The sequence below is a fragment of the Juglans microcarpa x Juglans regia genome, chromosome 3S, assembly GCF_004785595.1.
Source record: "Juglans microcarpa x Juglans regia isolate MS1-56 chromosome 3S, Jm3101_v1.0, whole genome shotgun sequence".
In the NCBI taxonomy this organism is placed as follows: domain Eukaryota; kingdom Viridiplantae; phylum Streptophyta; class Magnoliopsida; order Fagales; family Juglandaceae; genus Juglans; species Juglans microcarpa x Juglans regia.
In genome coordinates, this window is record NC_054599.1 from 22,702,439 (window position 1) to 22,719,819 (window position 17,381).

At 38.2% G+C, this 17,381-nt stretch overlaps 3 protein-coding genes across 5 annotated transcripts; 2 read left to right on the forward strand and 1 right to left on the reverse strand.

The window, feature by feature from the left end:
* Positions 1–5,125, forward strand: LOC121257489 (probable galacturonosyltransferase 3). Of its 3 annotated transcripts, none has more exons than XM_041158502.1 (9): positions 1–168; positions 469–521; positions 643–703; positions 2,392–2,445; positions 2,512–2,649; positions 2,909–3,040; positions 3,126–3,460; positions 3,552–4,497; positions 4,746–5,125. In XM_041158502.1, exons 1-9 carry the CDS (start codon positions 106–108, stop codon positions 5,019–5,021), a joined length of 2,058 nt encoding a protein of 685 aa, XP_041014436.1. In that variant the 5' UTR covers positions 1–105; the 3' UTR covers positions 5,022–5,125. The 3 variants fall into 3 exon arrangements, with proteins under 3 accessions (XP_041014436.1, XP_041014437.1, XP_041014438.1); XM_041158503.1 differs by having other exon boundaries at positions 2–168; positions 2,395–2,445; XM_041158504.1 differs by lacking the exon at positions 1–168 and having other exon boundaries at positions 2,331–2,445.
* A 1,553-nt stretch (positions 5,126–6,678) lies between these two features.
* On the forward strand, positions 6,679–10,906 carry LOC121257491 (pentatricopeptide repeat-containing protein At2g17140). The gene is made up of 3 exons (XM_041158505.1): positions 6,679–9,326; positions 9,947–10,152; positions 10,183–10,906. Exons 1-2 carry the CDS (start codon positions 6,802–6,804, stop codon positions 10,056–10,058), a joined length of 2,637 nt encoding a protein of 878 aa, XP_041014439.1. The 5' UTR covers positions 6,679–6,801; the 3' UTR covers positions 10,059–10,152; positions 10,183–10,906.
* Positions 10,907–11,369: 463 nt separating this feature from the next.
* On the reverse strand, positions 11,370–15,702 carry LOC121258799 (protein NLP2). Its single transcript, XM_041160335.1, has 4 exons — positions 14,809–15,702; positions 13,780–13,830; positions 12,647–13,676; positions 11,370–12,376 (listed from the first exon to the last, which is right to left on the reverse strand). The coding sequence occupies exons 1-4, from the start codon at positions 15,700–15,702 to the stop codon at positions 11,478–11,480; spliced, it is 2,874 nt and encodes a 957-aa protein (XP_041016269.1). The 3' UTR covers positions 11,370–11,477.
* Positions 15,703–17,381: the final 1,679 nt, after the last annotated feature.

Consider the following 17,381-nt stretch of genomic DNA (forward strand, 5'->3'; position numbering starts at 1 on the left):
ACGCGTTACCAATAAGGTGATTCAAAGCGAGCCTTGTCACTGAAACGGGTTTCTATATAAACTCCGTCCCCTGATTCCCGCTGAAACAGTCTCGCTCTCTCTCTAATGGAAGCTGGCGAAAGAACATTCTCAAGATCTCATTCCCTCCAACTAATCTGCATCTTATTGGTAATTGTCTTCTATTTTGTAGGGTTTGCACGACACGGATCGACGCCGATCCTTAGATCCTTCTATACTTGTGTTTAATTATCTCCAATGGTTAGCGACAGTTGTAATCAGTCCTCTGGTTTGATTCTTCAAATTTCAATGCACCTAATAAAGAAGAAATCTCTCACATTTATGGATTTGATTAATGAAAACCGTCAGTTGAATCAGTACTAAGTTTTATAATTATGCATTCTCAAAGTCTTTTCCATTTATGCATCAGTTTCTGTTAGATTATTGTTAATTTTTTAATCTTTCAATTAGGTTGTGTGCCATATCGCTCTTGTTGGATCAGATGTATTGGATACTTCAACTATGTAAGATTAGTCTTTGACATGTATATTTTTTTAGTAGTAGACTATACTTCATTTTGGGTCTTATTTTTTTTTTCTTCTGATTGATAGTGGTCTTTATTGCAATGTCTGTTATTTATTTCAGTCAAAGAGAATTCAAAGAGTTCCGACCCTTGTATGACTGTGAGCAATGCCGTTTGAGGAAGGTCTTGATCTCTTCTTTCTTATTTCAGTTTTATAATTACGATATCCCTTCCTATAGCTATTGATAATTTGATAGTCACATAGCTACTTGGAGGTGTTTCATATCTTTGTAACTCTATTGCCATAATTGTGTACCGCGTGGTATAATTAACAATTTCCTATAATTGGCAACGTCCTAGAGGATGCTTGGTTTGGAAACCCTAGAAAACATAAAGGAAACAAGATGAAATGTAGTTTCTCCGTTCTTAAAACCTCAGATTTGGTTAAATAGTTAAGTATTCAAACCATCATAGAAGTTGGAGTTTTGGAATTTCTTGGAGAAGTTCCATTTTAGTTCTTGATGTGATACAAATTTTACGAGGAATTGGGGTAATATGTTTTGTTAAAACGTATGGATGTTTTCAATGAAATGCAATGATAAGGGTTTGTTAGGTTGTCCTGTGAATCTCATATGATTCCATCTAAAATTTTATAACATCTTAACACGAACTTTACTTATAAAAAAAAAAACATCTTAACACAAACTCATGACCTCACTTTGAGCCTTTTATGGGACAGCCAAATAGGCCTCTGAGGTTTTAGCTGCTACATGAGAGAGATCTGGAAAAGAGAACCAGTGTCTGTCGTAGTGGAATTAGAGTTTCTATCAAGTGTAAATGTTACTGCATTGATAAGGAATTTCTTGAAAAAAATATTGACTATCGACAAGCTGAGAAAGTGCGGCCTCTACATAACATATTGTTGCTTCATGTGCAAACACAATAGTGAATAAGTGGATCACCTCCTCCTTCACTGTGAAGTAGTTAAGGTTTTATGGGATGAAATATTCACTAGGCTTAATCCCTAGGGGTTGGCTCAAGTGGTAAAGGCCTTGGGCTTGGGGGTATGCTTCCCCCAGGTCCAAGGTTCAAATTCCCTTGGGTGCAAACAATCTCTAGGGGCCACATCTCCTGGTGAAAAACCAGCGATTTAACTATTTCCGTGTAGGGAAACTTCCGAGGGTGCGGTACACGGGACCGGGGTTTACTCTGCAAGGGTGGGTCTGAAGGGCCCTGCCTTGGAGAGGTTTCCCGACATCAAAAAGGGCAATCGTCACATCGCGGCTGTTTGGAAGATGGTGCCTCTATACTTAATGTGGTGCACATGGAACGAGAGGAATGGTCGTTGTTTCGACAATAGGGAGTGCTCACTGGAAGGGTTTAGGACTTTTTCTTTCATACATTGTTGCTTTGGGCATCATCTACTGTATTGAATGGAACGAGTTTTAATGACTTTTATGTTGCTTTTCGCAGTGCTTAGCTTGTAATTAGGCTCATTTCTTATATACTTCCTGTGTACCTAGGCCATGCCTAATTACATGGATTAATAAAATTTCTTTTTACTTATAAAAAAAAAAATTTATTGAAGGAAGGTGAATAAGGGTGGGGAAGATAGTATTATGTAGCTGAAAAATATGATTCTGAGAGCTGAAGTATGGCTAAAACCGATTAATGTGGCTGGTGTACACTCGAGTTTTAGAAGTGCAACAGACAGATATTATGTTTTACATGCACAACCCTTCTTCACCTGCGCACTCACCATTATTCTGATTTTATTTTTGATCAGTAACAAAACACTACCTTTATGCAGAAGTTATTACATTATACAAACTGTTGCATTTTATTGACCATATGGCCAAATGCTGGCTTAGCAGGAACAAGTTAATAATTCTGCTACGGGAGTTGGCAATCATCCAGATGAAAAGGTAATTTGTAGAGTTTTTCTTTTCTCAGTAGAAATAGTGGTTCTTATATTTGTACATTACACACAGGATATTGACATCATAGCAACATACACTGACACTTCTGGTGCCGTTAGAGTTAGTAGTGTGAAAATGAGGGATCTATCTGCTTCCTGGGTCTGGGAAAAACCTATGGATTCTAATCATGGTCAGTCAAAGAGTTCTCAGGTACTGCTATCTCATTTAAACATTGATTCTTTAAAAATGTGTGTGGAATTACTCGATCATACTTAGCTAAAACAGTTTGAACAATTATGAGAACCACATGAATTACACATACAATTTAATACCACGATCTTTTCCAACTAAGAGAAAAAACCATTAACTTCTCCCTTCGTTTCTTTTAAGTGGCTGACATAAAAAATTGAATTATTATCTCCACATTACAGTCTCCGACTGACCATTTCCTTCTGATCCTTAATTTCAGAAAATGGAATATTCGTTTCAATCTGAGATGGGATCTGGAGAGAATGTGGAGCATTCTACTGATGAACATCAAGAAGGTGGAAGCCCATATCCTCAGATGTCATCAATGAGCCCAGTGAAGCTCATGCGACGGGTGAACTCAAAGTGCTTCTGTTTTGTGTTCCCTAAATATATTTTGTGCAATCGATGTTGGTTTGTAACATGTCCTAGCCCTTCAGAAAATGCGGCAGGAAAGGAGGGATCTTCGAACTGCTCAGTTAATTCAACAAAATAAAGAAACTGACTACCAGATGGCAGCAGCAGCAGTTGAACGGTCAAAAAGCCTCGACACCACTGTCAAGGGAAAGTACAGTATATGGAGGCGAGATTATGATAATCCAAATTCTGATTCAACCTTGAAACTCATGCGTGACCAGATTGTAATGGCCAAAGCATATGCATACATTGCCAAGTCTAAAAATGAAAGTAACCTTTACAATTCTCTCACGCAACACTCCAGAGAAAGTCAGCGTGCTATTGGAGAAGCCAATTCTGATACTGAGCTTCACCCAAGGTATTTCTACTCTCTTTCCACTATTCTGGATACCAGGTGTACGTGCTTGCTCTTGGTTTTCATGCAGTTTTTCTTACTGTTCCTATTTTAGTGCACTTGATCAAGCAAAAGCAATGGGCCATGTTCTCTCCATAGCTAAAGACCAACTATATGACTGTGCCATGATTGCAAGGAAGTTTAGAGCCATGCTTCAGTCAACAGAAGCGAATGTAAATGCCCTGAAAAAAAAGAGTGCATTCTTGATTCAGCTAGCTGCGAAAACAGTCCCTAAAGGACTGCACTGCCTTCCTCTGCAGCTTGCAGCAGAGTATTACCTGCGGGGTTATCATAAGAAACAGGATCTTGACAAAGAAAAGCTTGAAGATCCATCATTATACCACTATGCCATCTTTTCTGACAATGTCCTAGCAACATCTGTGGTTGTCAATTCTACTGTGCTGCATGCAAAGGAACCTGAGAAACATGTTTTCCATGTAGTCACGGATAAACTGAATTTTGCTGCAATGAGAATGTGGTTTCTTGTCAACCCTCCTCCAAAAGCAACTATACAAGTTGAGAACATTGATGATTTCAGGTGGTTGAATTCCTCGTACTGTTCCGTTTTACGTCAACTTGAATCTGCGAGAATTAAAGAATATTATTTCAAGGCAAATCATCCTTCTTCCATCTCTGCTGGGGCTGACAATCTTAAATATAGGAATCCAAAATATTTGTCCATGCTGAATCATCTTAGATTCTACCTTCCTGAAGTCTACCCAAATTTAGACAAGATCCTATTTTTAGATGATGATATTGTAGTTCAGAAGGATCTCACACCTCTCTGGTCCATTGATCTGCAAGGGATGGTAAATGGTGCCGTGGAGACATGCAAGGAGAGCTTCCACAGATTTGATAAGTATTTGAACTTCTCTAATCCAAAGATTTCTGAGAATTTCGATCAAAATGCTTGTGGTTGGGCATTTGGCATGAATATTTTTGACTTGAAGGAGTGGAAAAGGCGAAATATCACCGGAATATACCATCATTGGCAGGATATGGTAAAGCTTCGTCTCTCTTCTTCCTTCATGTCTCAAACCAGATTCCTCTTCCTCTTTTCATGTTATTGTCATTCGGTCTCCATGTTTACTTATTCTATGCATTTCATTTGTGATAATAACTTTTAGTCTTGAAGTCGTGTATACAAATATCATGGTGATGGTAGCCAAAAGTGTGCAATATGCTTGTAATGCATTGGTATCTTTCACGACTAAGGCTTGCAACTGATGTAGAAGATTTTTTTTTGCAGAATGAGGATAGAACTCTTTGGAAACTTGGCACCTTGCCGCCTGGACTAATCACTTTCTACAACTTGACCTATCCGCTTGACCGGGGTTGGCATGTCTTGGGACTTGGCTATGACCCAGCTCTTAATCAAACAGCGATAGACAATGCAGCTGTCGTCCATTACAATGGAAACTACAAACCATGGTTGGACTTGGCTGTTTCCAAGTACAAGTCTTACTGGTCGAAATATGTAATGTATGATAACCCCTATCTTCGATTGTGCAACATTAATGAATAGCATTTTTTTCTTTTGTCCTGCTCACGCCTTTTCACTCACTTACACGTGTAATATTTGATCTAAACAAGAAAATAAATGCAAAATGCCTTATTGCTCCCATAGAATTCATCGATGTTCTCTTTTGTGCTATTTGTTTCAGAAGTTACAGTGCAGTTTGCCTGAGCCATCTCATAAACATATATATATATATATATATATATATATATATATATATATATTGGCTACATGTAACGCCTTCCTCTCTGTTGTTTCCCAATTTCCTCTTAAACAGTATACAGGTGTTAAGAATAATGTAAAAGGGTTTGAAAATGGCTAATGAGAGGAAATTGATCCTCAAGCATCTGGTTCTCAAGTTCCACGTGTCGTGTCGGGTCCATGAAATAGCAAAGCAAACCTATACTCTGCTTACTATATGCTTTTGCAGCTATCCAGTGATGAAGAAATCTCATTTCGACTATCCACAACAATGCTTAGTGCTCACTGCGTTTAGATATACTGACTTCGTTGGAATATTCACTCTTTTTACTGTCAGGTCCATGAAATGCCAAACCTCTACACTGCGATGGTTTGAAAAAGTCCCCTAACGGCTAAACCTACACCCCAATACTTGAGAAATTATATTTGCCACATTACAGTAAAACAGCAACTGTTTATGTTTACATGTCTATTCGTAATTAGTGTCGAACTCTCATTAATACAAATATAAGGAAGTGCTAGATTCATAAAAGAATCTATTTATGATAAAATGAATTTTACAATCTGACGTGCTATATTAAATTACGTCAATTTATTTCTTTAAAAGTAATACTACTCCTAATACTGCTAAAATAATAATCATGCAACAATCCTAGTGTGGCAAACATGTATTTGATGTTATGATTCGAAATTGGAATTTTTAGTTTTTTTTTTAAAGACTAATACATGTGTACTAGATTAGCGTGTTACAGGATTTCATGCTGAGGAAATTGTAAGGGGTAACACTCAATATGTAAATTATTTAATTAAAAACAATTAAGAATCTAAATTATTTGGAGGATTTTATGCGCCTCAGACTAAAAGTAAAAAAGATGTACAGAAATTGGATAGGCTCCACTAGCAAAGTACAAGAAAAGTTCTGGAGATGATATTCTCGTCAAGAGACTAAAATCCATCCCGGCCTGAGTTGCGCCCTTTCAGTGGGCCCAGGGACTATCACTATGATCGGGCCACGAGCTGCACAAGAAGAATGAAGGTATTCTAGCACAAAAAACTTGTCGAGGGGGATAGACAAGATTCGCCGACAGTGACACCCCTACGACATCTCGCATTTAAAAATCATAGCCGGTAAATAAATGGAGATGGCAGACAACCTCCATTCCCTGATGAAGGGAAGGGGAAGTGATCGGGCTGTTCACCTGCAGTCAAGATGCCACCCAGGGAGTCATGCTATATCGGGAGTCATGCTGTATCGGGAGTCATGCTGTATCGATGACGCCACTACTTAAGAAGCCAAGTCTCGTTAAAGACCATGACCTGACAACTGTGCGTAGGAGTCTAGGATATTGACTCCCGACGTAGAGTACACAGTGCTCTCCCGATACCTAGGACACCTAGTAAGAATACAGACTTGAACTCGGACTCTAAGAAAAATTTCCTAAAAAAATAACACTAGCTTTGACATCAAAGTTTCTCAGTAACAGCCCCGAGCCGATTTCTTCTGCCTTGCATGTGACTGAACCAAGTGCCCGGTTTCCAAAACACGTCATCAACAAATTCGTCGGCTACTAAATAGTAAACGATTATGAGAATCCTTAGCGACCGTTACATGGAACAAACGAACGGAAGCAAGCTCACCAAAGCTCTTCTCAAGAACACTAACAATCCCAAACTAGCATGGCACCTCTTCAAGCGCATTCTCTCCTCTCCCTCTTTCTCCAACTATTGTCTTCGATCCATACCCGTCATCGCTCGTATCCTTGTTCGTGAACAAATGCACCGCGAAATCGATAGCCTTCCCAAACTCCTTGACTCGCAACCCGTCGAAACGTCTCACCCTTGTCTCCTTTCCCTCGTGCGAGTCTTGGCCCAATCGGGTCTCGTTGATGAGGCTGTTTCCCAATTCAAATCGCTTCGAACCCGGTTCCCGGAAAAGCCTCCTCCCATATCTTTGTATAATTTGCTTCTTCAGTCCTCCTTGAAGGGAGACCGTGCGGATTTTGTGTCATGGTTGTACAGGGATATGATTGTCGCTGGGATTAACCCGGAAACATATACTTTTAATCTTTTGATATGTGCACTGTGTGACTTGGGTCTTATGGAAGTGGCTCGGGAGGTATTTGATAGAATGTCTGAGAAGGGTTGTCATCCAAATGAGTTCACTGTTGGGATTTTAGTTCGTGGGTATTGTAGAACCGGGCTTGCTACACAAGGCTTGGAGCTTTTAAATAAGCTGAGGAATTCTAATGTTTTTCCCAACAGGGTTGTGTACAATACTTTGATATCTAATTTTTGCAGAGAAGGTAGGACTGATGAAGCTGAGAAATTAGTGGAGAAAATGAGAGAGGATGGTATCCTTCCAGATGTTGTTACTTTTAATTCTAGGATTTCAGCCCTTTGTGGGGCAGGGAAAATCCTAGAGGCTTCTAGAATTTTTAGAGATATGCAAATTGATGAAGAATTGGGGTTGCCTCGGCCAAATATCGTAACTTATAACTTAATGCTCGAGGGGTTTTGCAAGGAAGGGATGTTGGAGGAAGCAAAGACCTTGTTTGAGTCTATGCAAAATGTTGGTGATTTTATAAGTTTGGAGAGTTATAATATATGGTTGTTGGGTTTGGTTAGGAATGGGAAGCTGTTAGAGGCACGATTGGTTCTAAAAGGGATGGTGGATAAGGGCATTGAACCCAATATCTACTCATACAACATTGTGATGGATGGGCTATGCAAAAATGGGATGCTCTCTGATGCAAGGATGGTTATGGGCTTGATGAAATGTAGTGGTATTCCCCCAGATACAGTAACTTATGGTACTTTACTACACGGGTACTGCAAGAAGGGGAAGATATCTGAAGCCAATAATATTCTTCATGAGATGATGAGTTGTAGTTGTTTCCCAAATACCTATACTTGCAACATTTTGCTGCACAGCCTATGGAAAGAGGGGAGAACATCGGAAGCAGAGGAATTACTAAAAATGATGAACGAGAGAGGTTATGGCTTAGATACTGTGACATGCAATATCGTGATTGATGGTCTGTGTAATATTAAGAAATTGGACGAAGCAATTGAAATTGTGAATGGGATGTGGACTCATGGAAGTGCTGCTCTTGGTAACCTGGGGAACTCATTTATCGGCCTAGTTGATGATAGTGGTAATGGGAAGAAATGCATGCCTGATTTGGTCACCTACTCAACAATAATTAGTGAGTTATGCAAGGCTGGGAGGCTTGATGAAGCTAAAAAGAAGTTCACTGAGATGGTGAGGAAAAACTTGCTTCCTGATTCTGCGGTTTACGATATTTTTATATATACTTTCTGCAAACAAGGAAAGCTGTCATCCGCATTTCGAGTTCTGAAAGACATGGAGATAAATGGCTGCAACAGGACCCTTCAAACTTATAACTCATTGATCCTGGGCTTAGGAAGTAAAAATCAAATATTCGAAATATATGGGCTGATGGATGAGATGAGAGAAAGAGGAGTTTCTCCAAACGTTTGTACTTACAATAATATAATCAGCTGTCTCTGTGAAGGAGGGAGAGTCCATGATGCCACCTCTCTTTTAGATGAAATGATGCAAAAGGGCATCTCCCCTAATATATCTTCATTCAGAATATTAATCAAAGCTTTCTGCAAGCTGTGTGATTTTGCAGTAGCAAAGGAGATATTTGAGATTGCTCTGAGTATATGCGGCCACAAGGAAGCCTTATATAGTTTGATGTTTAATGAGTTACTTGCTGGAGGTGAAGTTTCCGAAGCTAAAGAGCTGTTTCAAGCTTCTTTGGATAAGACCTTTGATGTGGGAAACTTCTTGTTTAAGGATCTTATTGACAAACTCTGCAAGGATGAGAAATTAGAGGATGCTAGTGCAATTCTTCGTAGGATGATTGATATAGGATATGGATTTGATCCTGCATCTTTCATGCCAGTGATTGATGGCCTGGGTATAAGGGGAAACAAGCACGAAGCTGATGAACTTGCTGAGAGGATGATGGAAATGGCTTCAGCAGGTAGGGTGGAAAATAAGGTCTATCGAAATCAGTGGCAGAGAGTCCGAGGAAAACCCAAGAAACATGGGGCAAGTGATTGGCAGACCATACTTCACAGGTAAATGATTGGATAAGACTCATTTGTAATTTATTTCTTCTTTCTTTTCTTCTTTGATCTCATTGATCTTGTGATTTATTTGCACTAAACTTGGGCCATGTTCAGTTCATTTATTCATTTGTTAAGAATAAGCTTTAAAAACTGCTTTCTGCACTAATTTACCAGATTTCCTGTATTAAGGAATCCATATTATCTACTCATATAAAAACTTATCCATATTCGTATAAACAAGTACATCAGGGCAGTGTGATGGTCCGTGTAGCTCCTATTTTGCAAAGACTGCATGATGGTGTTTATCACCAGCTTGCATCAACATGTGGTACATTTGATTCCTTGGTTACTGATTATCAACATGTGCTCCAATTAGATGATCCTGCAATTCCAAGCTATGAACACACTTTAAAAAAAAAAAAATCCAAGTTACGAACGTTACGGGGAACTTAACACCCACACATGAATTCTGAATATACTGATTCTAGCGAACCAAAAAAAATATCATTATCTTAAAATTTCAATCTTGTTGTGATGGAACTAGGTTTAACTTACCCTCTCTTATCTTAAAACTACCTTTGAATTCATTGAGCTTGCTGACTTTGTATCTGCTTTGTATTCTTTCACAGAGATGATGGCAGTGCAATTACATTGAAAGCTCTTAAGCGGGTACAGAAAGGCTTGGGTCAGGGTAGTATATCAAGTTTGCAGCCCCATAAAAATCAAGTTCTTGATTATTAGGATGCTGATGATTGACTTTAACTCTTGGGGGTCAATGGTGCAGATTTTAAACTAGATTATAGGAGGTCTTTTCTAGACACACTGGACTCAAGGTGGGGGGGGGGGGGGGGGGGGGGGGGGGGGGGGGGGGGGATGGTTCCTTCATTAAATTTTGGCATGACATATGGTGTGGAAATATAACTTCGAGGAAGCTTTTCTAAAAGCGTATAAGATTGCATGTGTGCAGAAGACTTCAGTGGCCTATCTATTGGGATCCTTTAGTTGCTCCCCCCTCAGTGGAACTTCAATTTCTTCAAAGTGGCTTATCATTGGGAAGTTGACTCCTTCACAGAATTTGTTAATATATTGTTCTGTGCTAGATTAAGTGATGGAAGTGTAGATAAGACCCTTTCGAGGCCTTCTAAGAAAGGAAGCTCACTGTCTGCTCATTTTATCCAGTCCTCACAACTCATGATTGTAATTCCTTTCCTTGGAAGAGTATTTGGAGGACTAAGGTGCTAAAAGCATCTTTTTTGGCCTGCCAGCTTATTTAAAGAAGATTCTCACCTTGAATAATCTAAGGAAATGCCAGATTATTGTAGCTGAATGGTGTTCTCTGTGTAAAAGTGGTGGGCAATTTGTAGATAACTTGCTACTGTATTGCGAGATTGCTAGAACTCTGTCGAATGATCTTTTTGGTAGAGTTGGGTTAGCTTGGGTTATGCCTAGAAGCTTGGTAGACCTTCTTGCAAACTAGAGACGATTATATGACAGTTCACAACTTGTAATAGAGTGGAAGATGTCACCAATATGCTCACTGTGGTGCATTTTGAGGAAAAGGAATGATAGAATAAACATTAATGGACTAAGTTTCCATGATGTCCTTATATATGTTTTTAAATTTTGAAATTACATATTCCCAGATTCTATATAATTTTGAGGCTGGCAAGTATTTCTTATAAATAATGGATGTTCTCATAATGGGTGATCGTATAAATAATGGATGTTCTCATAATGGGTGATCGTATAAATAATGGATGTTCTCATAATGGGTGATCAGGCACTGTAAGCTGTGTTATTTAAAAACTTCAAGGGATAATGGAAGCAAGTGATAGTAGTTCATGGATGGAATTGTATTCTGGCATGATACGATTCATGCTAAGCCCCAAGCAAGTGCTTAAAATGGTCCTAATAATTTCATAGCTCATAATTTATTCCATCTAGAATACCCATAGATCTTAAAAAATAAGATCCAATATTGGTTTAAAAACTAAACAAAGAAGTGAACAGATTAATGTGATCATCATCAACAATCTCCAATTGATAAGCCGCTGTTCTAACAACTTAATTAGAACCCAGAATCCCTGAATAACCTCTTATATATGTTCCTGAAAAACGACATAATTAAGTAGCTAAACGGATCGAAACTGGTGATTGTGTTCAAGACAGATCACTGCTACCAAAGGGAGTTCCGAGATATGGATTAGAAGCATGCTGAAGGGAGAGTCTGAGTGTGTGACTTTGAGATGCTCTGAATATGTGTATGCACTCCTGAAGATCAGCATCGCATGCCAAAAGAACCCAGTACTCACGATCATCGTCCAAATATCTGAGATCCACTCTACTGATATCATCTAGATTGAGTCTCCTTGCAATCTCTAGCTGCAAATCTCCAAAAGTCCAATTTGTTTGGAATCTAAACCGAATTTTTTCATCACCAAAAGTAACTTTAACTCTAAAAGGACCAGTACCGCCATCTCGAGAATTATGGCTGCTGCTTTCTAGTAAAATGGGCAGAGTCTCAAGATCAGGAAGCCCGCCAAAAGATTTGAGGCAGTCGGCCACGGGGAGAAGGTTCTGTTCGTGTCGATTCAAGGTATGTAAGTCTCCATCACTGCAAGCCATAGGCAGTAATCCACCAGGCTTCTCTCTCATTAATGTATCTGCATTACTCAAAGCATTGATGGGTGTGCTATGTTGCTGTGCTGCAGTACTAGCACAAAAGCTACTGGGACCAAAGTTCTGGCTGCATGAAGAAGGCAGGGATTTTGAGTGAGTACCGGACCCATGGTTAAGTAAACTACTCTCTGGTATAGGGTTTGATTGCTTTGAGTTGTCACTGATCATATTCATTGACGAGAAAGAGCCATTTCCAGGGGAGTTAAATTCTGGGAAGTTAGTGTAGAAAGACCCGATTTGAATTGCACCCTCAGCTCCTGGAACCGAGTCGATTACACTCTGGAGTTTCCTCAGAGAGTGGCCTACCTTCTTGATCTTTCGAGATGGCCATCGTGTAATCCCATGTTGCCTGCATATCCTTTTCAGGGTAGTCGGGCACACTGCAACCCAAAGAAAATGCAATATATGAGCAACATGCAGTATACTTAAACTGGCAGATACATATTGAGTTGATCAAGGATTTGAGTTCTTTCGTGTCACAGCTTAAATTCTAGTACTGAAGACAGCTTAAGAAAATTCTATAGAAAACTGGATCACTCCAAATGTTTTTTCATTAGAAATTCAAGTAATTTCAGTTCCATTAATTACATCACATAAATTAGAAATAAAACAATTACTTCTGACTTTACTAGTGATGGATATTTTCCTACCACCAATACTTTTAGCAGCATCTTTTAGGCTTCCTGCAAAGTATTGCCGGAGAACTGACAAGCTTATAGTCTTCTTTGTCTTGGTCCTCCTCTTCTCGCCTGTTTTTCTACCACTTGATGAACGCCGCCAGCCATAAGAATAAGAACCTCCACCACCATCAACGCTACCTTTGGACCCAGAAATTTGCTGAAGTTGCCCAGATTCTGACAAGCTCTGACCATTGAGTGAGGCCCCCTGAGTGTTATCCCACTGAGTTGTCACCTTGAATTCCTCCTTGGGTTCTTCTTCTTGGTACTCCAAGGAGATAGAGACGCCTTTGACTTTCTGCTGGACCTCCGACGTCATGTGGGCAATCCGTGATGACTCTTTCGAACAGACTTCTTTCAGAGGGGAAGATACTGATTTCTGAGGTTTTTCTTTCTTAATTCTAACATCATCTGAAGCAATAACCACTTCCTCAACTGAGTATATGACTTCTTCCTCATCGAGTACTTTCTCTATTACAGCATGCAAACTCCGGCAAGCCTGTTGTAGCACAATGGACAATGAGTTGAGCATCTGATTTTGTTCTTCAGTATCATAGCAATCCTTAGGTAAGAAAAACTCCAACACAAAATCGGCTGAGCCGGTATAGAGGTTGCGGAAGGGGATTGCTACAGCAGCACGCAATCCAAACATTCTAGCATGGTGAGAGAGAGGATATTCTGTCTTGCTAAAGGCAGACATATCAGTTGCAAAACATGGTTTGGTTGTGGTGAATGCAGTCCCGACAGTTCCTTGACCTCGAAACAGGTGGTACTCGGAGCAGGCTTCATGGAAGCCCAAAACTTCTGCATCAGACACAAAACAAGCCGAATCCACAGTTGAAAGACAATGAGCATAATTCTCATCAGAATGCCGGCATCCACCTTTACCTTGTTGGAGACATGGAGCCCAAGTTAGAGCTAAAGGCAATCTATGTGTCTTGCAAACAGTTGCTAAAACCTCTACTATCTCAGCCAATGCAACTTGGTACAACTCGTCATAAGCCTGTTGAAGATTTATATAAGATCATGGATTCTGGGAATAATTCACAAAGTTGAAATACTCTACAAATGCTGTTCATGTTAATCGATACCGCGCGTATTCTTACCTTTACACTTGGAGGGCTGAAGGATTGATAACTCCGAAGATCAACATGTGCCTGCAAAATGAAAATATATAGTAGTACTACTTGTAAGAAAACAAAATGAAAGACATGCATTTGCATTAATTAATTGCAGTTACTCATCATCATGTATTAAATATTGCTCGACTTGTAGGTAGAAGGAATAGAAAACATTAATTATAAATGGAAGGGTGGTGCTACGTATCCAGTACCGATGGTAGCACCAAATGGCTATTTTTTTTTTTTTGGTTTTTTTAAATGTTTTTTTAAACCCCTTGAACATTTTAAAAAAATAAAAAATAAAAAATTCATTATAAAAAATACTTTCTTAACTATTAATTAGTAAAATAAATTAAAAAAAAAAGATTTATCTGTAGGTTTTGTAGGTGGGAGTAGTACTGTTTTCTAAATGGAAAGAGATAATAAATATATCAATCGTCAAAATTGTCTTGTACTATCCAACAACGTACGTACATGATAACTTATATTCAAGATGATCAGATAGCATAAACGTTCTTGAAAGATATTATTTTAAGTTATATATTAAATACATGATAACTTATGTTCACAGAATGACAGAAGATCATAATTATAACCATTAATCATGTGGAACAAAAACCACGTACAGTTGGAAGCTGCTGATCATGCATGTGCAATCAATGCAAGGATGCATGGCTTCCATGCAAGGGCATCTTCAAACAGGAAAAGCTAGGAATTAAAATCATTTATTTATATATAATTATTGTAGATATATGGTGCAGTACTAGTACTCTTGGTTGGACATTAATAATCCAACCAACTGATCTTAAATCATTTGAATTAAGCTAGAATTAATGTTTAATATAACAGGGACGTACGTGCGTGGCTTAATATATATAATTTTGTTTCACTTAGTGCTACTTATAAATTAATAATGGATATATATATATATATTAAAAAAAGAATGAGGATATATATATATATATATATATATATATATATATTAAAAAAAGAATGAAGAAGAAGATGAAGAACCTGATCAAGAGCTTGGCAGACATTTTCAAGTTCTGGGCGATGGACGTTGATCTTTTGATCAGCAGTTCTTGTGACAATCTCAACAACACCCAAGCAAGTTCCACTCCCTCGTTCGAAAACAGGAAAGCCTCGAACGCCGCAGTACTGCTTATGTGCGTAGTTAATAATTATATCATGTGGGTATTCGTCTCTTTTGAAGAAACGAACAATATCAGGAGTCCAATATTCAGGAAACTTTTCCCAGAATACCTCTATATCTTCCTCAACTGCAAACTCATGATCATATGCCCTAGAAATATCTCTGTAATTCGCTAGTCTCTTGCAGTTAGCTCCAAAGGAGTATGGCTGATCCTGAGTGGTGAGGAAATATCTGCCTCCCGATGATCTCCAGCTTATTGGCACCCATATCTGAATAAGCACATTCATGTTCTTTTTATATTCTGTCAAGTATCCAACGGCCATCATTAGTCTCTCTTTCACTGATGAACAAGGTCCCGGCGGATTAGCCCAGCTTGGCCCAATCCACCATCTCCTGATCATCATCCCAAGTTCAGTGCCTTCTACTAGAATGCCTTCAGATTCGGGAAAAGTTCCTTCGGTGGATTCTTGGTAGATTTGCTGGCTGTAGTACTGGTTGATGCTGAGATGACTGATAGAGTTTGTTTCCAAAGGAGGCAAATAATGATGTGAAGGCCGGTTTTCATGATTGAAAGCTCGGGCGGAAACTGGTAGGGGGCCTGGAGGGAATAGGTTTAAGCCTAGTCCAGTGGTCTCCAACCAGCATCCTTCAATCAAAAGTTCATCCATGAAACCCAATTCTGTGTTACTGATCATATTATTCTCAGAGAAGTTCCCGTATGTGGGGGAGTTGGACGTAAAGGCACCATATTCCATGTTAAATTCCCGTTCGATTAACATATCCGACTGTACGTACTTGGTTTGAAAAGATTCACGACCCGATCAATACACGTAAAGATAAAATACAGAAAGATCAGGAGCTTCCAGGAAATTAATGTTACTTTTGCCAGCTGAGTCCCAGAAACATCTAGCTTTTTCTTAAATGGAAATGATAAACCAGATGCAGAGAAGGCTTCAAGTTTCAAAAACCAATTAATCAAGACCCAACTTAATTAATGATCATCATGATCTCATGTTCTTGTGATGACTAAAAATTAAGTATATCTTATGAACAATCAAGACACAAAAAGAAACATGAAAGAAAGTTCCTCATTCTTATTATATATATATATATATATATATATATATTTATATGAAGAAGATAATAGAAATAAAAAATACAAAAAGTGACGAAACAGAAAAAAAAAAGCAACTCACAATATTACTTTGTCGAACTTCCTTCAATTCTTGTAAACCTCGATCGGTCTAATTTGATCATCAAGCTAGCGGCATGCATAGAATTATGTGTCAGGCCGCCACTATTTCTACTATATATGCGCGCCCCGTCGAGTCAGAAGAATCTAGCTAGCTAGCTAGCTAGCAACACGTACATGTGATGATGATCAACAACGAAGATTTTGGTAGACTCATCATCAGGAAATTAATTAAGATCAGTACTACGTACGTACGTAGTAGTACTTGTTGCATGCCTTTGTGGAAAAGGAAATATGCATGCAAGCTGTTCTCCTGCTCGATCTAGTTTTGGTATCGATCAACTACTAATAATGCCTCAAGCTAAGTGATGATCAGTGCGTGTCTTGAGAATCTCCTACCAGAAATTAGACATTAATTAAAAGAATTTCCTGTGCTGTTTACTTTTTGGATGGTTCAAAAACTTTGTCGCGATGAATTTCTGTTAATGACAATTATATATATATATATTTATGAATCAAATATAATATTTTATGGACTTAAAAAAAAAAGGACTTATATATAAATATATATTATATTGCAAATCAAGACTAATAGTGCTCGATCGGATTTCGTAAATATAATAACAACGTGGATCGTTAGTTATTGTATTCATATTAATGTGGAGATTTGTCAGGTACAAGCGGTTTGGTATACGCGTATCAATACTCATATAATTTTTTTATTAAAAAAATAAATAAAAGAATGCTTTACATTTAATATTGGTGTGCGATTTGATACGCAAAATTACTTACAAGAAGATTTTTCTTAATAATTAATCCGTGCTTTGATCATCATAAACGTAAAATATCAGGAAATTCATAATTTTTTTGAGTTGTGTATTACTCAAAATCTTTCATCTTCAATAATGGTCTATTATATCAAGTTAATGCAGTTTGAAAGGGATATATATATATATATATAATTATTATAGTAATTAAGCAATTAATTTGATTAGTCATTGAAAATGACATCCAAATTATATATATTATTCAAATAAAAGGTATCATGACTAAACTAATTATATATATATTTAATTAAGTCCCCATTAATTCATGAAACTTGCTAATTAGAAAGTGTTAAATTCTCTTTACTGATCATCCCGGCCACCACTTTCGTGCATATATGCATCATTCATCATGTCATTGATCGTCATGTAATATAAGCGGCGAATTGTTATCACAAATCAACCTAAATTATAGACC